At 38.3% G+C, this 25127-nt stretch overlaps 1 protein-coding gene across 1 annotated transcript in view; it reads left to right on the plus strand.

Moving 5' to 3' along the window:
* The first annotated feature begins 18883 nt into the window (after positions 1 to 18883).
* Positions 18884 to 25127, plus strand: part of RIPK2 (receptor interacting serine/threonine kinase 2) — a 30131-nt gene continuing 23887 nt past the window's right edge. Inside the window, exons 1-2 of the mRNA XM_059394827.1 lie at positions 18884 to 19403; positions 23135 to 23288. Coding sequence (XP_059250810.1) covers positions 19231 to 19403; positions 23135 to 23288 — 327 coding nt within the window. The 5' untranslated portion in view covers positions 18884 to 19230. The remainder of the gene's footprint in view (positions 19404 to 23134; positions 23289 to 25127) is intronic.

Here is a 25127-nt window from a genome sequence, read left to right on the forward strand (position 1 = left end):
CAAATAAAGTCCTTTAGCTATGCTGTTTGTAATCAGGAAGCATAATGCAAATGCTTGTTATCATTCTCTAGTCACACACTTACTAGTGAGTAAAGGGCAGAATTCAGGCCATAATTCAGGTGATCTAGGCTTTACTGTCAAGCAACTTGACTGAGAGATTATGGTTTTGAATGACTAGAGAACTGTTCTGCTTTTTTTGAAAGAATTATTCATAATAGGATCCTGTGAAAAACACAGGTGTTAAAAATGCAGAGTTTGGGGGCGCCTGGGTGGCTCAGTGGGTTAAGCCTCTGCCTTCAGCTGGGGTCATGATCTCAGGGTCCTAGGATCGAGCCCCGCATTGGGCTCTCTGCTCGTCGGGGAGCCTGCTTTCTCCTCTCTGCCTACGTGTGATCTCTCTCTGTCAAATAAGCAAATAAAATCTTTAAAAGAAAAAAAAAATGTAGAGTTTGTATCAACTTTTTAAGAAATTCGTAAAGAACCAGAACTATGATGTTCCTTAGAAGGAAACATATTAGCTTCCTTATTCACTAATAATTTGATCCTCTATGACAGGCATTGGAAAGACGATCTGTAAGGGGTAAGCCAGCATTAAATTCCAATATATAACTCCTTCTTAATCCATACAGGGGAAGAAATGAAGCAACATCTCTTCATCATCCTTCTGTCTTCAAAAGTAAGAAAAGGGATCACAGAACATGAGGTATTAGAGACATGATATGAGGCCTTCTCGGAGAGCTTTAAGATATCCCTACTTCAAGAGAAGAACCAGCTAATTAGCGAGATGCTAAGACACAATGCCAAGAAAGAAGGACTCTCAATCAGTGCACAAAGCAGGAGAGAGAGCTAAAATGTTCTCAGCAGACCCACCAAAAGCAGTTTTCCTAGAAGCACAGGCAAAAAAAGACATCAAATTTAAAGGAAATTAGTATTTATTAATCTAGCTATTTGTGGTACTTTACATGGTGAATAGTGGGTAATTAGTGAATACGAAAAAGACTCAAGGATCACAATAGATACAAGAGAATTAAAATGTTGGGGTTTTTCTCCTTTTCTCCCGTATTAGATGAAAGTGAAGGAAAACAGTACTGTTTTACAACTAAATAGCAGTTGTATTTAGTAAAGATACCTAAAGTGTCTGCATATCCATTTACTTTATCTTTTTCTACATTATCTTTCCATGTTTATGCCTGGCAAAAACTTTAAATGGTTAATTTCACATACTATGTATGTTTTATGTTCAGAGAAAAATATATTGATATTGAGTGGGTACTTACTGATATGAACATAGAATGTTTACAATGGTTATCTTGTAGGAAGTAGAAGGAATGATTTTTTGAGAATCGGGGAAGGCTTTCACTTATTGCATTATCCGCATCTGTTGAATATTATGTACAAATATGACCTTTTAAACATTTTTCTAAGTTTTATTTATTTAAGTAATCTCTACACCCAATGTGGGACTCAAACTCATGACCTCCAGATCAAGAGTCACACACTGTTGTGACTAAGCCAGCCAGGAACCCCCAAATATGACTTTTTATTGGAAGGGAACCTCCACTCCTTTGACTCATGTTTACTTAAAGAGATTATACTAATATTCCTTGCATCTCTCCTTTTCTTACAGGCTCCTTCCCAGGTATTATGTGGTAACTGAATTAGAACAAGAAACTGAGACAGTCCACAGACCCTCTCTCAAACTTTTCAGAGCCAGTCTGTCAACCAGAAGCATGCATTTATTTATTGTCTCTGCTGCCTATGGCACCCTGCTTTATCTCCCTTCTCCCACAAAGAGAAGGGAAAAACATAGAGGAGAGCAAGGATTTTGCCGCTTTTATTAAATCCTATGTCTCCAGCATCTAGAACAATGTCAGCACTCATGGAGGGCTCACTAAATAAATGCTTTTTGAATAAAGCAATAAATTCCCTCTACTCTCTACCATGTGGTGAGGGGCCTGCCCTGTCCAGAGAACCTGGCAGTTGTCTCTCAGTGCTGAAGGCTGAGCCCACTAACCTAAATGAGAGCTGAAGTTGTCAAGTCCACTCTGGCTGCACCAGGTCTTGTGTGTGCACTCAATCCATTGCTGCTCTTAACTCTTAACTTGGCTCCAAGTTCAAGAAGAAAGATACCATTTGTCAGATACATTCAAACCACAATATTTTTATCATTAAAACTTTTTATTTAAAATCGACTTATTTTACTAGAAAGCTATAGTACTTTTTAAAAGCAATGTTAACTAGATCATGTGCTTCTACTGCTCTCTAACATGTATGAGTAACCAATCATGCATATTTAAGCAAATATACTCATGACTAAATGCACTGTGGAAAGGGGGCCAGGGAGGAATGAGAGCATTGCAGCCTTTTCACTTATCTCTCTTGGCTCTCAGCAGGAAGTATTCCCAGTGACCATTCACCATGACCTTTTCTCTCAATGTATTTGTGGTCCAACAAAATGGCCATATCCTGAGAAGGTAGGTGTGAAAGGATACTGAGTTGATAGAAAGGAACACTGAACTCCACCTAAAAGGCTAGCATACTTTTGTTTTTTCTGTGTTCTCACAAAGCCAGTGACCATTCAGCATATTTCAGAAGATCAGAGGCCTATCTCCACATGTATCTTTGTGAGACTACTTGCCCCACCCTTGCTGCAATTCCTACATACCAACCCACTGAAGACCAATGAGAAACCAATCAGGTTTTCTAGGACTTTTGCAAATACATCATAACTTGGGTTGCAGAAGTCTGGGGACAGCTGCTAAAACTGAATGTTTATAGATAAGTAACCAGTTCCACAAAACACCTTGCAAAACTATAGCCACTAAGTGACCAATATATACATGTTTATTGGTTTAGACCACTGTTGATCTCAAAGATTGCTCATAGATTTAAAAAGAGACAGAGAAGGGGGGCGCAGACACTTTCGAAGATGGACTGGAAGTGTCTTACAAAACTTTACATACTTTTACCACATGATAGAGCAAATGAGTGCCTTCATATTTACCCAAAGGAGCTGAAAACTCATGTCCACACAAAAATCTGCACATAGGTGTTTATAGCAGTTTTACTCACAATTTCCAAAACCTAGAAGCAATCAAGATGCCCTTCAGTAAGTGAATGGATAAAAATAACTGTGGTACATCCAGGCAAGACAATAGTATTTGGTTAAAAAGAAATGAATTAGAAAGCCATGAAAAGACATGGAGGAAACAGAAATAATAATTATTATTAAAATAAATAATTAAATAAATAAATAATAAATTTAAAAATTTATTTAAAAAATAAATTTAAAAATCTATAAAAATGTATAAATTTTAATTTATAAAAAATAAATTAAAAATAAATAAATTAATTAAAATAAAATATTATTAAAATAAAATAAAATATTATTAAGTAAAAGAAGCCAGACTGAATATATTACATATTATATGATTCCAGCTATATGATATTCTGGAAAAGGCAAAACTATGGAGACAATAAAGGATCAGTGGTTACCATGGTGGGGGGTGGGGATCATGGGCATAGCATAGACAATTTTTAGAGCGGTAAAACTATTATGTATGACACTATAAATGATGGCTACATGGCATAATATAATATATTTGTCCAAACCTGCAGAATGTTCAACTCTAAGAACAAACTGTAATATAAACTATGGATTCTGAGTAGTTATGTATATTTATCAGTTATAATCAATGTACTACTCTGGTGAGGAGTACTAATAATGGGTGAGTCTATTGTGCATGTGTTGGGATAAGGATATATGGGAAATCTCTGCACCTTCCCCTTAATTTTATGAATTAAAATTTATGAACCTGAAACTGCTTTAAAAACTTAAATCAAGAAAGAAAAGGAAGGAAAGGAAAAGCAAGACAAGGCACGGCAAGGCAAGAAAAGAAAAGAGAAAAAAGGAAGGAAGAGAAAGAAAGGGAGATCATATTCCTCAAGGAAGAAAAAAGTGAAAGAGAGGCACATTCCTATCACGGAATTACTGGCACTATTTTCCCTTCTACCTCGCATTCTAAGGCAGCAGGGCCATATGCTTACAAATGACATTTAAACCAACAAAACAAATGTTAAGATTAAGGGGTGGATATGTTGAAATGGGGCAGGGGTGTTGAATATACCTCTTTCCTTTCCATGCTGGTTGAAAACACAGTTGTCTTCTTGCCAGATCCTAGTACACAGTTTAGATTCATACCTTCCTCAGTCTTAAAGCCTAGAAACGCTTCTTTCAGCAAAACCTTAAGTAGCAACACAATAACTCTACAGTCAAACAGCAGCATGGGTATTAAAGAGTATGGAATTCATCTTAAATTGAATATTGGCTAAATATTAAAATTAACAGCTTAAAGGCCTAGAATAATTTTATAAATTAAGAATTACCTATAACTTGGGGGGTGCCTGGGTGGCTCAGTGGGTTAAGCCTCTGCCTTCAGCTCGGGTCATGATCTCAGGGTCCTGGGATTGAGCCCTACATCCCATCAGGCTCTCTGCTCAGTGGGGAGCCTGCTTCCCCCCTCTCTCTCTACCTGCCTCTCTGCCTACTTGTGATCTCTCTCTGTGTCAAATAAATAAATAAAATCTTAAAAAAAAAAAAAAAGACTTACCTATAACTTGGAACACCTAGGTGGCTCAGTCAATTAAGCATCTGCCTTCGGCTCAAGTCATGATCCCAAAGTCCTAGAATCCAGCCCCATGTTGGGCTCCCTGCTCGGTGGGTGGGGAGTCTGCTTCTCCCTCTGCCTGCTGTTCCCCTTGCTTGTACTCTCTCTCTCTGTCAAATAAGTAAGTAAAATCTTTAAAAAAAAAAAAAATACTAATCTATAGCCTGAGAGTCATTAGTGCCTTAAATTCTTAAAATTTCAGAGACTATAAAAGCAATACAGCCTGACAATATATTTCAATCAACACTCAAAGCACTCAACACTAGGTAGGGTCAAAATATTTCTAAGAGATTGATAAAATGCCTGAGTTGCCTCCTAGAGCAGAGGAGGAAACAAAGAAAAAAAAAAGACAAAAATAAAACTGCTAAACAAAACCAGAATTCCAGCCACTTGATATGCTTTTAGATAACTGACCTCCCTCTAGATTCCTATAGGATTTCTTACTTGATCTGACTCCCTTAATATATGGTTCCCCTACTGTAATGGTTTAAGTGAAACATTCATTTGTTATATATGCCACTGAATATATTCTACAGATTCTTCTCTTGAAACAGAGAACACGTCACAAAAGCTTGTTTTCCCTCAGAGACAAGATTGTCAACTAAGCCAATTTCCTGAGGAGACAATTATTTTTAATTTGCTGGTAACATTGTAAAAAGAGACTTATTTTTGTTTGACTGTTTGTTTGTTTTGAGGAGACACCTAAGATAGCAAGAAACTGCCTTAGATTTCAAACTCAAGACTAGACTTTGTCAGACAAAACAGGAATCTGCCCAGTTCCCTGCTTACTAACTATCAGAGCTGGCAAAATAATGTAAACCATTACTTACTAAGACATTGTTTTAAGTGCTTTTCTTGGATTAACCCCCTCAACCCTCAAAAAGACCTTATGAGAGGGGCGCCTGGGTGGCTCAGTGGGTTGGGGGCTCTGCCTTTGGCTCAGGTCATAATCCCAGAGTCCTGGGATCGAGCCCCGAGTCAGGCTCCCTGCTTGGTGGGGAACCTGCTTCCCCTTCTCTCTGCCTGCCTCTCCACCTACTTGTGTTCTCTGTCTGTCAAATAAGTAAATAAAATCTTTAAAAAAAAAAATTTATGAGATGGGATCCTGTAAGATGAGGTAACAATAAGTAACATGCTCAAGATCACAGAGACGATAAAATAATGAATTGAGATTAAACCCATGTAGCCCTATTGCTACAGGACGAGGGCAGAGGGAGAGAGAAAGAGAAAGAGAAACTTAAGCAGGTTCCATGCCCAGTGCCCAGCCTGACAAAGGGCTGGATCTCACAGTCCGACATCATGACCTGAGATGAAATCAGAGTCACCCAGGCACCCCCATTGGTGATTTAAAAAAAATTTTTAAATATAACCTAATATAAGAAATATTTTTACTATAACTCACAGAAAGTAAGAAATATATTCTATAACATAACCCAGTACAGGCATAAATATGTATTATATATAAATACATATACAATTGAAACCATTTTATGAAACCATTCTTACTCTTACTTCAAGCAAAGCATTGATTTTTCTATTATACTTTTATTTTTTTTTTTAACTGCTGATCACTCTTCATCAAACTGATTTCGGGATCCACTAAAAGTCATAACTTGAAATTTAAAAAACAAGGCACTACATTCTTTTCACCACCATAAGAATTCTGTGACAATTGCATAGGCTAATATGTATAGAACATTTAGTATAAGGCCTGGTGCATCCTGTGTGCTCAATAGATGGTAGTAATTATTATTGAGCTTGTAAACTAGTTCTAATTGTGGGAGACAGAGACACTGAGGGGAAAACCATGACTGGGCTGTAGATGAATTTTATTGCCAGTTAGCATCTATCCCTGGCAGTGAGACTGGGAATTTCCCCAGTATTTTTAACTTGTACTGTAATAGAAATCCATATTCAGAGAGCTGACTGGTGGCTAACTCTGATTTCCTCTTCTCCACTAGAAAGAGCAATTTACAAATTGCTATGCCTCTATGCTGAACCTTCAGTATACCCCACTCATTGATCTATGTTTATATCCAACACTATTCTGGAGCTATACACTAAGAGCTATACAAAATTGGTCTCCATGAAGAACCCAGCTGAAGAGATGTATTCATTTCCTACTGATGCTTTATAAATTACCACTCACTTAGTGGCCTAAAGCAACACAAATTGATTATCTTCCAGATCAAGAGGTCAGAAGTCTGGGTCTCCTTATGCCAAAAGCAAGGTGTTGGCATGGCTATTCCTCTCTGGAGTCTCTAGGGAAGAATCTATTTCTATATATTTTCCAGCCCCTTTTACGGTTATTTGCCTTCCTTGGCTTCTAGCCCCTGGCCCCTTCCTCTACATAGCTTCAAGAACTGAAACAGCAGGTTGAAATATCACATCGAATCACTCTGACAATAACTTGTCATCTCATCTCCTTCTCTGCACCTTCTTCCTTTGTCCACCCTTTAAGGAATCTAGTGATTACATTGGATCCACCTGAATAATACAGAATAAGCTCCCCATTGCCATGTAAGGTATCCTTCAAAAGTTCTGGAGATTAGGATGTAGACATTTGGAGGTGGAGGAGGGACAACTATTCCACTTAACAGAGGAGAAAAACCACCCACAATAAGATATAACAACAATAACAACACATAACATTAACTGAGCATTTACTAGGCATTGTTCTCAGTGCTTTACTTGCCTTGACTCATTTCCTTGTAGAAAAACCAAGGCTCCAGGAGATAATGCAAATTGCCCATAGTTGTATAAATAGTGTCAAACCCAGAACTGCCTAACTTCAAAGAGCATGCTATCCACCCCTTCACTACATACGAATAAATATTAAATGTGTATACATTTAGTGGTTTGCAACTTCTCCCCATCATGAACTCCTTTTACTCTTTTTCTCCAGGGATATTATTTTGAAAGATTTTGTATAGTAAGTATCTTTCTTCATTAATCAAAGGCAAATTTCTAATTGTAACATCTGGTAGCTCTGAGCTAGTCTCTTTCCCTCTTTTTGGATTTATATAGTTCCAACCAAAATAATGCAACATAATATTTTATTTAATATATTTTGGTATCATTTTGGAATACTAAAAATGGGAACTCAAATAACTCTCTTTGTAGACGCCTAGGAGTTCAGAGAAGAAGTAAATCAATGCGATGGAGAACTGTCAGAAAAAATGGGGTCTGACTTTAGTCTCAGAGAAATAGATATTTCAGACAGACCAGAGGAGAACAAAGAACATGAGTGATGTCCAGGAAGTGGGAAAATATAAATGTAAAGATGAAATGCAGGCACCTTGTTAGGGAGAATTGGAAAAAGAGACTAAAGGAGAATAAATAAAGCACCAATGCTTTGAAAGAGGTAAATAAGGTTAAATTTAACCAGGAAGGATAAGGCAGAAGCTGGAAAGTTTCTGAGCAGGAATTGTTGGGCTTGGAGAGGTTACTCAGGTAGAACAAAGAGAAAGAAAGAAGGAAGGAAGAAACTGGCAATTGTAATTCGCCTTCCAGGAGGGATATTGGGTGGCTGGGTGGCATGGAAGGGGGTGGGGGTTAACTTTTCACTATATCCCCTTTTGATTCCTCTAAATTTGAATGTAATATACATATATTAGCTAGTAATATATGGATACATATATTATAAATACACCATATATCTGAAATATATTGATACATTTATATAAGACGATCTTCAAAAAAAAAAAAAAAAAAGACTATCTTCATAGATTCAAAGTGCCGTATAGGTAAAGCTAGGCATCTACTCTTTGTACACTTAAGAGCTCAGGATAAACTACTCAGTCGTTCTGCCCATCCCTGCCCCTGAGGAAAACAATTTCAGCAATTTTCTCATTGGCTTAAAAAAATACTGGGTCTCTTGTTTACCAACTTCATGCTAGGCATCAACTCAACGTTGGGTATTTTGCATTACTTTTATATGTTTGTCCAACTTGAATAAAAATCTACTTCAGAAATGACTCAGAAATCTCACAGGATTGTGGCATTTAACCCCAGGATCCAGGATCAGTAATAGAATAACAAGGCCTACACGTTCTGACCCGCCCAGAGTCCAGGCTCAGACAACACCCGAAAACTGGCCTCATCCTTACACTCTAGATCAACAGGTAATCTACTGTTATTTTGTTTTTAAGAATTAACTAATGAAATAACTCTGTCACTGGGACACCTAGGTGGCTCAGTTGGTTAAGCTCTGCCTTTGGCTCAGGTATCAGCTCCCTGCTCAACAGGGACCCTGCTTCTCCCTTTCCCTCTGTACCTCCACCCATCTGTTCTCACTCTCTCTCTCTCCCTTTCGAATAAATAAACAAAATCTTAAAAAATAAAAAAAGAAAGAAGTCCATCACTATTTTTGTGGGAAGATATTGAACCTTTGCACTTTCTAAATCCATGCTTTTTTTGTAGCATTGGAAAGCTCAACAGTCAAAGCAAGCACTTTATAAATGCTGAGGCAGGGACACCTGGGTGGCTCAGTTGGTTAAGTGTCTGCCTTCAGCTCATGTTATGATCCCAGGATCCTGGGATCAAATCCCACATCAGGCTCCCTCCTCATTGGGGAGCCTGCTTCTCCCTCTCCCACTGCTGCTCCACCTGCTTTTGCACTCACTCTCTCTCTCTCTCTCTCTGACAAATGAATAAATAAAATGTTTTTTAAATAAATTAATAAATAAATATCGAGGCAGCCAACCGGCTGCATTAGTGCTTTATGGTAACTGAGGCAATATAAGACCTTTGGAATTCCTTAAATGGTTTGACATTTAGGGAAAGAGCTGCATTAGAAAAAATTCCTTGGGGGCATCTGAGTGGCTCAGTTGATTGGGTGTTTCACTCCTGGTTTTGGTTCAGGTCATGATATCAGGGTAGTGGGATCAAGCTCCGCATCAGGCTCTGTGTTGGGCACTGAGCCTCTCCCCCTCCCTCTCTCTCTCTTTCTAATAAAAAAAAGGAAAAAAAAGAAAACTATTCCTTAATCAGGTTGTGATTTACCTGCATTCAAACCATAGTACTAAGCTCTTGCTAAACTCTTGCTAAGAGCTTAGATAATTACAAATGAGATTATATAAACAAATAAGTTACAGCAGGCATAGGAGATATAATAAAACAAAACTGACTGGCACAGCTAGATCCCCAAAGGCAATCTGGTTACTCTTTGTACATTTTCCCAATTTCCATGTATAAGATTAAGTGCTTTATTATATGAATGAAAGTGTTACATCAATTACCTGATCCCTCTCCTTTACGTTAGTCAGTGGAGAAATCTTTATTGAGCTCCCCACAGATGAGTAATTTTAGAAATTGTGTTAACAGGAAAACATCCAAAGTGAATATTTGCTAAGCCTCTAAAAACTATTACTTCTTATCTTGGAACTTCTGGAAGGTAGGAAATACTCCATGTTTTTTAATATGTGCCTAGCACAGTGCTTCCCCTCAAATGACACTAAGCTAGAATAAAGAAATTCTTAAAGCAGAGCCTTGATTCAAAACTGAAATTAAGGGGCGCCTGGGTGACTCAGTGGGTTAAGCCACTGCCTTCAGCTCAGGGCATGATCTCAGGGTCCTGGGATCAAGTCCTGCATCAGGCTCTCCACTCAGCAGGGAGCCTGCTTCCCTCTCTCTCTCTGCCTGCCTCTCTGTCTACTTGTGATCTCTCTCTTTCAAATAAATAAATAAAATCTTTTAAAAAAACTGAAATTAATTAATGTGTCCCAATTCATGAAGCATTTCCACATCTGTTACCTCATTCATTCCTCTTATAACTCCTATGAACAACAGCAAGTTTCAGTAAAGGTATACAATGTGGGTATTAAAAGACGGACAGAACTTGAAACCAAACACAATATTATTAACATGTCTTTATATGTGGTTAAGGCCAGTCACAATTATGCAAAATTAAAGCCCTTGGCCATTCATCCACAAATTATAGATAAGACATTACACACTCATATTATGGAACTCAATTCTTAAAAACATTTTATTGCCCCAGAGTGTGGCAGAGTACAGACTTGACTCACTAATGGCTTTTGCTCCCTTATATCATGCAGGCCCATGAGCGGTCCTGAAAGACATGGTTTTCATTCGCAGACCTTGTAGTCTTCTCTAAATCTACCAAAAAACTTCTAGGAACCACATTTTTCCTATCTGTAATACCAAAAATGATCCCTCCCTTTGAACTGCACCTTCAGATCACCTCTTTCCATCTTTTCCCAATCATTTCTATTCTACAAAATAATAGTGATTCATCATTCATTACCTGTCTAGCAACCACCACATTTTAGAATGAGTATTACTGAATCTCCTGAAGTATTTCTGTTAAATATTTGTATGTTTATATATATGTACACTCTGCTATGTCTCCGATGTAACATTTACTAACTGAGGTATCTCAGGCATTTAGTTCAGATGTGCTGTTTAGGTACTAAGTAAAAATATACACAATGCATTTTTTTTCTAGTGTTCATCAACTAATAACAGATTATGTGAAGAAAGATGCAATTTTCTGATATTTGGCTTGTTATATTTGTAGGTCATAGCTTTACTGTAATTCTACATATATATCAAAGACTTAATTAAAGAGAGCTTTCTGATGCAATGAACTTGAGTTAAACTGTCTGCTTAACCCAGTTCTGTCACCTTCTACTTGTAATACTTGAGGCAGGAACTCTACTCTTAGGCTCAGTTTTTCCATCTTTAAACTGGGAATTGTTGAATAAGACACTTATCACCACTCCCCCATCCCAGTATTTCCTTCCAGGAGAAGAGTTCTTTTATTGTAATAACATATCTGACCTCTTGCTGTACCATCTATCCCAGTACTGCATCCTAGAGGAGTAAGAGTATCGTGCCTGATTGGTGAGTTTAGGAATATAGTAGCTCATTCCCCTTTCTCTTCCTTTTCTCTTTACCTGCCTTCAGAGAGAATACATTCTGCCTAACTCCTACTGTAATACTGCCTAGATGGGGGCAGGCCTCAGTTTGTTCTTCCTATGATTAAGTGGGTACAAGATTAGCAAGCCCACTTGCCCATTATCTCTAGAAAGTGTTCTCCAATTTTAGAATAAAATAGGTATTTTGGTCTCCATCCCCACTGCTCTTCTGCTTGCTTCTCAGTTGGCCCTGATCTTTGAGTAAAGAACATCATTTATTAGTCCCATTATATCTATCAGTAGGGATAATAATTAAAACATTATCATCACCTTTGTCAGTAGCAATGTGGAGAATTTATCTTTGTGTGTCCCATATCATATATCAAAGATCCATTCACATCATAGACATTCAATAAATGTTGGATTAAATTGTTAATATGTAAAAGAAAAAGCAAATTATACTCAATGGAATTAGTTCCACAAATCTGAAGTTATCCCTAACAGTAAACTGTTATTAAAGACATATATATCGACACTTTACAATTACTAAATTGAACTGCTTTAAAAGATATTCTTGCTCACATATAAAATAATTCTTCATATAACAGTATGTTGACTTTACCATATCATTCACACTTCATCTCTCAGCAGTCTAATAGCACTTTGTGAGAACAGTTGAACAGATTCAGAATGCAGCCATATAATTTTCTTGGTTCAGATCCTGGCTCTGCCACTTAATAGCTGCGGGACCTTACACAAGTAATTAACACTTCTGTACCTCAATTTCTACATCAAAATGAGAATAACAACATCATCTAATGCATAGTACTGTTGTACTGAATGAGTTATTATATGTCAATTATTTAGAAGAAGGGCAACTTCAGCTCAGGTCTTGATCCCAGGGTCCTGGGATGGAGCCCTGTATTGGGTTCCCTGCTCAGGGAGAAGCCTGCATCTCCCTCTCCCACTCCCCCTGCTTGTGTTTTCTCTCTCTGTGTCTGTCAAATAAATAAATAGAAAATCTTTTTTAAAAAAATTTTTAGAAGGATATCCGACACATAGCAAACATTAATAATGTTCTGTTATAGCTATTGTTGTTGTTGTTGTTTTAGAAATTCAGTACCTGATGTCCATACCCACATAATCCACAAAGAACTTGAAAGATAACATTATGGAGATTATGACCAGCCAGAGTTTCTTCCTCCAGAGTTCTGAGCTCTGAAATAACACCAACACCATAGACAAGTCACTAGGGAAGTCAGAGGAGCCAGCTCTCTGAGATGCAGATAGTGAGGACTTCTGGCTGGGTAATAATTGCTCTATGAACTTGTTAAGGTCCTCTAGTCAAAAACCACCAGGAGCACATCTACAGTTCTATAACGCTGGGTGTATTGACTCATTGCAAGGAGAAGAAATGTATATCATGGGGAACCATGGTGTATCTCAATGACGTTAGAAAAAATGTATTGCAGGACTTGACCTTGTGTTAGGTTATTTAGGGGAACATTGAAGAAAACAGACATCTTTCCTACATTGGATGCTGTCTGAAAGAGTAATTCCCTGATTAAGGATCTTAATAATTCTTAACTGTGAGAGGAATGAAGTTGAGCTAAAGTAATAAGTAAAAAAAGTTGCAGTCACTCATTACTAGCCAGGAAAGGGGATATTTACTCTTTTCTGATTTGGACAATGTTCTTACTTCTGTCTGTTCAGACATGATTGGGAAATGGTCTTATTATTTGTCTTGCTCCATTACAGTCACAAAGCAGTCTTGTCTGAGGTTGTTAAATGAAAGTGCTTATACTCAACATAAGAACTTGCAGATTCCCTGAGAGTGTCTGGCCAGCTCCCAGCTAATAGGGGTTGCCTTTCACTTTCTTGAACTAGATGAGAATGTTTTGCTTGAAGGGCAGGGCTTGCCAGGAAAAGAACAACTATTACAATTACTTATACATATTGACAGGTTTCTAGTTTATAAAGTCCCTTTATAGGCACTGTATAACTTGAGCCTCTCAGAACAATCCTGGGAGATTGCACAACTGTAGGGGCCCAATTCATAATGTATTCCATGTGACTGGCACCACCCCAAAGTGACGAGTGACTTCTGGAGTTATGCAATAAGGCTGCTGCATTCTTCTTTATAATTTATGAAAATTGAGTCAGAGAAGCTTCTTGAGTATTCTTTATTCCCTAATAAACCCTAGAGTTCTCTCTGGCAACCTGCTCAGCTGCTGACGTTGATCCTTGATTCAGTCATAGTTTCCACTTCCAGACAATTTCTTCAGCCTGTTCTGTTATAACCTAGACTATACTGGCTACCAAAGAAAAAAAAATCTTCTCCTTCTTCTACAACTTTGTCTGTGCCTTCCCAAAACAGAATGATAAAAAGGTGACTAACTTAAAACACAAACACTTCCTAGAGAGCAAGAGGGGAGGGGGAAGTGTGTGTGCATGTTGTGTGTGTGTGTGTGTGTGTGTGTGTGTGAGTTGCCTAAAAAGTTAACATAGTATATGTTGCTTGCAATGTCAGAATGGCAGATGGAAAAATGATTTTGAGTTCTGAAGAAATTTTAAAAGGCAGAATATCCTACTAAATGCAGAGGCTGAAATTTTTAAATGCAAACTGAAGTGTTAATAACATTATCTTTCCACAGTCTTGGAAACCTACCAAGTAAAATGTCAAAGGAAAATGGAATTCCCCATGAAGTGTCCCTTAATAGTGAACTTTTTAGTCCAGGACCATCTTTTTGAAACTGGGAAATTCCCTCTTGCTACTAAATTTCTCTCCTGAAACATTATATAAACTGAAACTGAAAATGGAATACTCTACTGATATAAACAGTCAGTTCCCGGAAAGACTGCAGGCTCTGACTCAGATTTGCTCAGGAAATCCTGTCACAGTAATTCACAAAGTCAGTGACTCTGGGCAATTCATCTAACATCTTTTTCATTAAGTTACCATGCATTCTTCTCTCCTCTATTACCTGAGAATACCTTGGATATTCTACCTCGTGGAACAAGATAGCAAGGGACTGAGGCATGATAAATCTACTCCTCAGTCCCTTGTCCAAATGCTATGAAATAGCACCAAAATCCCTAACTCCACCCACTAGCAATTTGCGCTTTTTGGCAGACAAGTTTCCCTGCATGGAATACTTCCAAAGATTTTGGTTGCTGATCAACTTACTCTGAATGATCACAATAAATCCTTCAGTCTTTCTAAAGGACTTCTGTTTCTTTAGCCACATAACTCAGATCATGCTGATATGGAAAAATCTGAGTCAGATTTAACATACTAACTGAATGTTTTCTGCCAAATTATGCTTTATTTGCACTTTTGATTTTTTTTAAGATTTTATTTATTTATTTGACAAATAGAAAGTACAAGTAGGCAGAGTGAGAGGGAGAACCAGACTCCCAGCTGAGCAGGGAGGCCAATGGGGTCTCGATCCCAGGACACTGGGATCATGGCCCAAGCCGAAGGCAGCGGTTTAACACACTGAGCCACCCAGGCGCCCCTATTTGCACTTTTAAAAACTTAACAAAAAGGGGCACTTGAGTGGCTCAGTCAGTTAAGCATCTGCCTTGGGCTCAGGTCATGCTCTCAAGGTCCTGGGATGGAGCCCTGCCTTGGGCTTGCTGCTCAGCGGTGAGTCTGCTTCTTTCTCTGCTCTTACCCACTGCCCCCCACTTCATATTGCCTCTCTCAAATAAATAAAATATTTTAAAAATAAATAAAATAAATAACAACAAAAAATAAAATAAATCTTCCTAATATGATTTGTTTCAATGAGCAAATGAAAAAAGCTATAATCGAGGCTATAATCTAAAATGTAAAAATAAAAATAAAAATAAAAATTCCTAAAGCTTTACAATCTAAGTGAAAAACATTTTCTATGTAGTAATTTATTTGGTTAATGAATGAAGAGGGGCTTCTAGTAGTTACCTCTAGATTCTGAACTTGATTTGTTCTGGTCCACATTTTGTTGAATTGAAAACAGAGAGGGGAATGAAAATAGCATTTGTTGAGGGTATGCCACATACTAACCATTTTAATTCATTATATTATTTCATATTTATAAAATTTGTTAAAGCAATAATTGCACAAAGGGAGAGAAGAAGCCTTAAATAATTTAAACGTAACTGCCCAAAGTTATGCAGTTCATAAACAAAGCAGAAAACTGAAGTTGGATATGTATAATTCCAAACATCTCACATAGATAGTTAGAGAAAAACAAGCAAGGTGAACAGAGTATAGTGTGAAATTAATTACATAAAGTGAGAAACATAATACACATCCACATATATATTTTATATTTAAACCTATTAGCTTTTTACTGAAGTATACCAATATACAGAAAAGTGCATGTTAAGTGTAACCTCAAAGTGCATGTTAAGTGTAACCTCAAAGTGAACATACCCATGTAACTGGCACCTAGAGTCTAGGTTCTAGATCAAGAAACAGAACATTACTATCACCCCAAGTCTCCTCATGCCACTTCCTCGTCACTACCCTTCTCCCTACAATAGAAGACAGTATCCTGATTTCTAAAAGCATAGATTAGTTTTATTTTTGTACTTAATAGAAATAGACTCATAAAAATATATACTGTTTTGTCTGATTTTTCCATCCAACATTATATTTGTGTGATTCATCAATATTGTTGTACATTGTCTAATCTCATGGCTGTGTGGTGTTACTTTGTATAAATGTGCCACAATTTATTTACCCAATTCTACAGTTGATGGGTATTTGGATAATTTCCAGTTTGCAGCTATTATAGATAGCATGGCTATGAACACTCTAACATTTGCATATACATGTTCACATGCCTAGAGGAGGAACTGATGTGTTACAGAATCTGCCTAGCCACAATTTTAATAGAAACTGCTTTACAGTTTGCAAAATTGGTTCTACCAACTGACACTCCCACCAGCAGTGTAGGAGAGTTCCAATTGCTACAAATCCTCACCCACACTTGGTATATTCTGTCTTTTTAATTTTTAGTTAATATTTGTATAGTGGTTTCACACTGTGGTTTTAACTTGTAGTTCCCTGATAACTAACAGTGTTGAGCACTTTAACTCCTTCATTTGCTATTTAGATAGCCCCTTTTGGGAGGTATCTAGGTTTTCTGCCTAGTTCCCCATGGGATCATCTGTTTTATAGTTTTAAATGTTGAACCATGTGCATATACTACTTATTTTTAAGCACTGTAATTAAAATATGACTTTTATAGAGTTCTATACTTCATCCTCTTTCCTTCTTGGAAATTTATAATATACTAATATTACAAGAGCTCTGAAAAGTCACCTTTTTTCACCATCACCAGTTTGTAGAAATGTTGTTTCTGGTTTTGTATAATTTTTATTTCTCAAGAATTAATAATTGTTCTTCACTTAGATTTTTATAAGTTCTCTCTATAATTTTATCATGTATTTCATTAGATCTATCAAACATCAATATAATTTGCCCAAAAACTCAAAATTAGATAATCTATAAAATCAATTACTTTAACTAGTCTTTCCCTTGGAATCTGGCATCTCCCTGCTCCAATGAAAAAAGGTTGCTCTCCAATTCTGCCACTTCCTGGGGTTTACCTTCCCACACTCTGGTCCTGTTTTCTGGATCCCATGTATTTCTCTTTCTTGATTTATTCCCATGTTTTGTTGGAGCACATCCTCCAGTATCTTTCTTTAAAAAAAAAAAAAAGAAAGAAAGAAAGAAAAGGAAAAAGATGGATGGAAGGAATGGAAACATTTGCATCTTTGTATATGTGAAAACTCTGTTATTCTGCCCTTCAACTTAATAGTTTGGCTGACTATAGAATTGTAGGTTGAAAGCTACTGCCCTTTAGAATTTGAAATTTCATTTCACTGTGTTTTAACAAAGAAGTGTTATTGTTGAGAAATCTAATGTCATTCTAGTCCCATCCCTTTATTCTTGTTTCTTCTTTCTGAAAACCTGTAGAATCTTCTACTTGTTCTTAGGGTTCTCACCTTTTTAATGATGTGCTTATATATAGGTGTTTTTTCATTCACTGAAGGTACTTGGTGGCCCTTTCAATATGGAGACCGCTATCCTTTGATCCTGCCAAAATTCCTTGAATTATTCTTTTGGCCATTTCCTCCCCTCCTATTTTTAGTTCTTTCTGGAACTCTTTAGTTTGTTAAAAGTGGAAAATTAAATGAATGAAAGGGAAAAGTTTTCTGAGCACTTTTTGTAGCAAAAAGTTTATTAAGCAATAAAGTAGAGTATCAGACCATATCTTTAAAAATAAATATTTTATTTTAAATGATCAAAATTTTAAAATACAGTGTTTCATCACAACTTCCCAGTATTGTAAAAGTAACACTGCCACTCTCATTTCATGCAACACAAAAATACAGGAAACATTTTTTTTCTCTGCTGACAGAAATCCCCCACTTATGTCAGGCATTCCTTATTACTGTGGCTTTAGAATTCATTAAAATGCCTAGTATGGACTTGGTATTGTATACATTGTTTGCACTCATTCTACAAAATTATCAAGTAGAAAGGTGTTTGTTCTAAGGTAAAAAACAGAAAGATGTTTAGTTGCTTGTGGTTAAAAATGAAAAGCCTTCCTCACAGACCTATGAGAAACAAAATTTTTTCAGTCTTACCTGGAATCAGAGGGACTGATTCCTTTCAAGTTTATTTTTCAGTCTCCAAATAGTTAAGGACACAAAAGGGAAGAGCAGAGGAGCACGAACAGGAGCTAAACACCAACACTTCTTAACAGAGTCAGACTCTGACAGGGTTCATCATCCACCTCTCACTCCTACTCACCTGGCAGTGAGGGATGATTGAAGTCCAGGTAGGCAGGTTAATTTACACCTGACTCCCTAGGCACCTGGGTGCTGGGCTCTCAAAGTCACCACCACGCCCACCCCTCACAGCGCATCTCGCGCAGGCGCGGAGTCGGGAATCCCGAGCCCCCCCCCCCCCCCCCCACCCCCCCCCCCCCCACAGCCCTCCTTCTCCGGGTCTGGAGACTCCCCCATGGCTAGCGGCTCAGAGGAGATTCCTCTGTGGTGCGGGAACACGTTGACCAAAATCGGACAGCAGGCTGCTGACAGGATTTTTTTTTTCCCCCTCAGAGAAAACTTTTCCAAACCTGGAAGTTGGGGGGAAAGAAGAGAAAACAAGCGTCCCTGACTCCCTTTCCCATCCCTAAATCCCGCCTCAGCCCCGCGGGTGTCGCCCAGAGCGTGGGTGGTGCGCCGCGAGGCGGACAAACCCGGGCACAGCCGAGAGCCAGTGAGGAGGGCTGCCGGCCGGGGCCCCTCTCCCCGCCCCCAGCGTCCGCCGCTTTCGTCGCCTGAGAAGTTTCGGGAGGGAGGAGCCCGGACCGTCCGGCTCGGGTGGGAGGGCCGGGTCTGGGGAGGAAGCTCCTCCTCTGCGCGTAGCCCGGGTAGAGTAAACTCCGGTCCCCAGAAAAGAAAAGTCCGCTCCGGCTCCAGAAAAGCAGCGGCTGGCGCGTGGCATGGGCTGCCTCGTGACCTAGTGTCCCGCCGCGAGAAGTGCCTGGCCGCTCCAGCTCCCGCACAGGGGGGCGGGTGCGGGCGCCCGAGCGCAGCCGACGAGCCCCGGAAACCGCCGAAGCGCCGGGCACACCCAGAGCGGGCCCGCGGCCTGAGCGCCCGCGCGGTTCGCGACCATGAACCGGGAGGGTATCTGCAGCGCCCTGCCTACCATTCCCTGCCACAAGCTCACCGACCTGCGCTACCTGAGCCGCGGCGCCTCAGGCACCGTGTCGTCCGCCCGCCACGCAGACTGGCGCGTTCAGGTGGCCGTGAAGCAGCTGCACATCCACACCCCGCTGCTCGACAGGTAGGACACCCCCGCGAAGTCCCGAACATCAGCCCCGGGCCAGCGGGCTCTGGATCCCAAACGGCGGCTCCGCTCGGGGGTCGGCCCCGCCTCTCGTCACCTCTGGGCAGCCCTTCAAGCCTGGGGGCTTGCTTGGTGGGGAGAACTGGCTTCTCTCAAGATGCACCTTTCGCATTCCTCTGCTCATCTCTTCTCTCCACTGCCCTCCCCTTCTCCGTCCCTCTTACTCCTGGGCTTCCTCTCTCCCGACACAAAAGTCAGGGTGTTTCGGTGTGGGCCTTTGGTTGTTTTTGTTTTGTTTGTGGTTTATTACGTATGGTCATGAAAGTGTAGATACCAGACTCCATTTGGTCCAGTTTCTCCTGCCTCTCTCCCAGCGAAGCCTGTCCCCAGAGAAGTGTATTATTTTGCTAACAATACACTGAATCAGAAGACAATTAAACTTAAGACCAGAAATTTTTTAATGTCTCTCACGTCCTGCACAATTTCCGTGCACTGCCTGGGTTTTAAGGGAAAGTTAGTATTAGTTTCTGTTTCTAGAAAAACGTTTCAATCCTGTACCATTGATTGACCTGTGATCGAATGTATCAGTCAGTGGGGCTAGTCATTAGTCTTGTGTATTTGCCTTCCAGTAGAGGTTTAACTAGGCCCTGCATTCAGTCCTTAGTGAGTTAACATCCATGATTGCAACACTCTCCTCTCCTCCCCCTATATCTAATGTCAGAATTTATCATGCTGGGTGCCTGATTGGTCAGAGGCTGTTAGTATCCAGTGTCAGATAAATCCCTCAGCTTCAGCCCTGCCAATGTTACTGGCCTTTCATCTGCCTGTAGCTTTCCTTTACTGTTTTGCTATCAGGCTTGGGGGGGGGGGGGGGGGGGCAGATCTCACAGTAAATTTGGGACACCCCTGGAGAGTGTTCCCACTTTTTGTATATCATAATCCAGATCTACTGATAGAGAAGATGTGGTGTCTGTTTCACATGGGCCTTGAGTTCTGTGGAGCAAGTGCTGGGCGAATGTGCACATGTATATGTAGTCAAGTTTGAAGGGTGGTGGTTAGTTAGAAAGGCTGAAAATATTTTAGCATCAGCTATGTAAATTTATGGATATCTAACCCTAATGGACCCTTTAGGTATTCTAAAGCAAGTTGATCTTCCCATTTTGGAGGCTGTTCCTCTAACCCTTTCTATTCTCATTAGCAATATTCATAACCTAAAATTCTTAAGGAAATTGGTGGAAATTCTGTTGTCAAAGATGTCATAAGGACAAGCTAAACCCTCTGGCGTTACTGCATCAGGTTCTTTCTCCCACCTGTTACCTAAGATGTTAACATTAGCAGTATTCATGGAATCTGAACATAGAACTAGGCTATGCAGTTGACTCACAGGGTGTCCGTTTCCTCACTTATAAAGTGGGAATAATAAATGCATGCACATGGGCTCTGGTGTGGAAAAGGTTTGCATTGTTCTTTGACACCATCTGGATGAAAATAAGTTTATGTGCAGTTACACGTTCTTATTTTAGTGATCAGTGAGTCATTCCCTGTAATCTGACTTCTGCCCAATGAGTGGCCCTTCCGCAACAGTCTCCACTTTACATGTAGATGTGTCTGATTGGTTTTTCAAACACGGTGTGGATGACATAACTGTTTTGTGACTGAAATTTTGATTTGGGTATTTTGGTGTTATATCTGTGAAAGCTGTATTTAACTTCTTTGTTTTTAAAAATATAAAATCCATTTTAGACCTATTTATTTTTGGCTTTTTCTGTTTTGCCATTCACTCAGTCCTCCTGAAATCTGAATTCAAGAAGTTTCCTTGATCCTTTCCTTTCTTTGATCAAGCAGTGGAAGGAAAAAACACAGGCTTTGGAGTGTCACAACTGCAATTCAAGTCTGACTCCAACCCTGCCGCTTAATGTTGGCCTATTAGAAAATTATTTATCTGAGCCTCAGTGCCCTCATATAGAGTGCGTTAAGGTAACCAACTTTAGAGTGTTGGTCTTCGGATGATAGTACATATAAAGTGGCTGACACATAATGGGATCACAGTAGAAGGAAGAATGCCTGATATTCTTAATGAGAGATAGCGCAAGTATATTAAATATCACTGAGACGTCACCAGCATGCTCTCTCTATGGTTTTTGTTTTTTCTTTCCAGTGTATCCAGAAATCTTTAAGTCCATTCTCTGTCTCCCTGTAAGTGCTAACAATAAGATGTAGTTCTTATTGACCTCCATCTCTTACTGTTTCAATTTAGGGAAGGTAAATTTAATTAAAACAGGTCTCATAAACTGAATAATAGGTGGCCTCACAGTTGAAGTATTAAGCGGCTGAAGAACAGGGAGAAGGAAAAAGGTGTTTACTTTATGTTCGCTTGTAACTCTTGAATTTCAGAAAAAATATATGATCTATTTAGAACATAAGTAAGATTTTTGCTTTATGTTGCCTTTCGTTTGCTTTTAGAGCAAACCTCATAGTCTGGTGTGGAATGTCTGTTGTTTTCCTATTTCAACAGACATTCATCCAGAGCTTGAGTGGTTTAAGCACCAACTAATCATCATTGTTTACCCAATAAATATCATTGCTTACCGAATAAACTTTCTGTTCTGTTATTGCTGCTACCAACACATCTGTCCATGGTAAAAATCAGTGATATCTCCAATTCCCTTGCTTTTTTTTTTTTTTTTTTTTAAATATGTCTATCTTAGTTACCACCACCTGGGCATTCTATTCAGCTAGTGTTTTTCTTTCCATTTTCACTGTGACCTTTATAGATTTAGACTCTCATTGCTTCACATCTTTAATTAGTATTGTAATATTCTAATTCCTGACTCAAACTCTGCCCATTTCTGCTGATCCAACATCCTTCTGCTAAGTTAATAATCCTAAAAGTTTGTTCTGCTCATATCATTACCCTTCTCAAAAACATACAGTCACAATTTGGTAACTACCAAATAGAGTGTAAATATCCTTAACTGACTTTAGGGCTCTGAGATGAGGCTCTAGCCTACCCTATTCACCTTCATTCCTTTCACATGCTCTTTTAGGTATCCTTACTCGTATTAAACAATCTGCCGTTTTCCAAACACAACCTTCACTAGTAACTTCCTAGAATACATTTGATACATATCTATTAGATCTCTACCAGGTACTGGGTACTGTTTCAGGTCCTAAGGACATGCAGATGAGAGAGAAAGGTGAAGTCTTTTCCTGAGTTCCATTGTATAATTTCTAAGCATTTTTGACTCTTATGCAACTATTATCATATAGTCATTTAAATCTATAACATTTAAGTTTATTATTTAAATGTCTGGAAAAAATGCACAAGGTATGCAACCATGAAATTTAGTATAATACTCTAATCAAATATCTAGTACAACATAAACTGTAATTAATTCAAACAGCAATAATTCTATTATCAATGTACTTTATAAACTTACTCAAATATTGTGCTCTTTCTTATTCCCAGGAAAGTATAATAATAACCTGTGTATACAGCACTTTTTTCTGTCAGTGGCTCAGAGAAGTTATTATAGTCTCTAAACAGGCCTGTGGAATGTATATAGGGTGGATATTATCTACTTTAAATATGAAGATTCTAAGGGACAGAGAAGTTGCATAATTTACATGAGGTCAATTAATGGGAAACAATCTAATCTTAATGTTATAGGCATGATCATTGTATATTTTTCATTACTTTGAAATAATTATACATTTTCTTTCTTTAGTGAAAGAAATGATGTTTTAAGAGAAGCTGAAATTTTACACAAAGCTAGATTTAGTTACATTCTTCCAATTTTGGGAATTTGCAATGAGCCTGAATTTTTGGGAATAGTAACGGAATATATGCCAAATGGATCATTAAATGAACTCCTCCATAGGGTAAGTATTGTGCATTTTTAGTAGCTATAATTCTGTTATTCAAGCTGTCTGGTGTTTTGGTTTTACATATGATCAGATTATTTGGAGAGATGTAGTTGAGTCAAAAGAAGAATAATGGAAAACAATTACAGTGATAAAGTTGGGACAATTTATGGCTTCTTTTGTGTTGTTAAAAATACCAGGGATTCAGGCCGTGCATTCTGTGGGACTGGGGTTCTTTTGCTTATGTTATTGATCCTGAGGTTTAAACTGAATTCCAGTAACTACATGTATATATACAGAGGTAGGGGAGGCCGAGAGAAGAGACAAACTCTGTACACTACAGAGATAAACTCTGTACACTGTCCTGTTAGTTAAGCTAGATTTTATTTTATGTTAAAAACAATTTAGGATTCAAATTAAATGTTTATAATACCAGTTTATAAAGTTCTGAATAGGTCAATTAAGTCTGTCTCTGAATACCAAATATATTGGTTTTTCCAATGATGGACAATGGAATGAGCCATTTACCTTTTTATCCAGGTACTAGTTACTCTGGCTTTGACTGTGAATCTCATCAGTGAGCAAACTGGAGGGATGGGCCCTCATTCTTATCAGTAAGCAAATTTGTGGATCCTTAGTCTCAAATTGTGTGTATTCATCATCTATTGTTGTTCGCTTGAGCTTATATTATTAATACTGTATGCAACCTGCAGTTTCTCCAGAAATCTTTTTTAAATCACTTGGTCTGTTTTGTGAGTGTTAGTTTAGTTAAAACCTGGTAACGTGATCTGTATAATCCAGTTAGGGGATGCTCCTAAATTCTGATACATCACAGTGTTCTGTAAGCAATAAGAGAGAATGGGTGCCACTGTCAGCCACTCATGTAGTGACTTCCTCTTTATTTCAAAGTATATCACTATTTATGATAGACCACCTGAGACAAGGAGAGATTATAGTAACTGATGTCTGTGTATAAGATTTGTATAACTAACACAATAATCAAGATACAAATATTACTTAAGCAAAATTTCATTTTTTAAAAAATGAATATAAATAAAAATTCTGATATTTTCTTCTCACACCCCAGTACCTATTAGATACTCTGATGCCCAAAATTGGAGCCCATTAGAAATTAAAGAGCCTCCTTCAAGGGACTCCCAACCCCTAGAAGGAATCATAATATAGAGTGAGTGTTCTTCTACCTCTGTCTCCACAATCAAAAGCCTCCATGTGATACTATACTGCACAGAGGTCTTATGACTCTTTTGAACTACATAATTTTCAGAAGAAATTGTTCTAAGTATGTTCATTCTCCTGGGAAGGTACACTAACTTTTATGTTCAGATAGTTCAGATAAATATCACTTGTAAGTACCAGGATATGTAACACATTATATTTTAAATATATCTGTATTGTATACACTTAAAAATGAAGATGATCTTTTTCTCTTTCACAAAGGCAAAACTCCCAAGAACTAATTTTTCAAGCTAGAATATAAAAATTATATGATAAGAAGTATAGGATATTCATGCTTAATAAATGAATGTAATGTCATAATTTTAATTGATGTAATGATTATTATAGTAAGGTATGATTTTATATCAATAGGAAACTTAAATTATGAATTTTGAATTGGTGGTTTGGTATGTACTAGAAAGAAATTTTCTGTGTGTGTGTGTGTGGGTGGGTAGGTGCAGGTAAGTTACTTCATATGAACCATAGAATAAGAGATAGGTGTGAATATAGACAAGTGTTTGGGTATTACACAGAAGAAGAAAAAAATTGAAAACTATGTTAAATGAGGAAAGAAGAGCCAATATCATGTAGTTGTATTACTAACATAAACTAAAAGAAAGT

The sequence above is a fragment of the Mustela nigripes genome, chromosome 3 (genome assembly GCF_022355385.1).
Source record: "Mustela nigripes isolate SB6536 chromosome 3, MUSNIG.SB6536, whole genome shotgun sequence".
NCBI lineage: Eukaryota > Metazoa > Chordata > Mammalia > Carnivora > Mustelidae > Mustela > Mustela nigripes.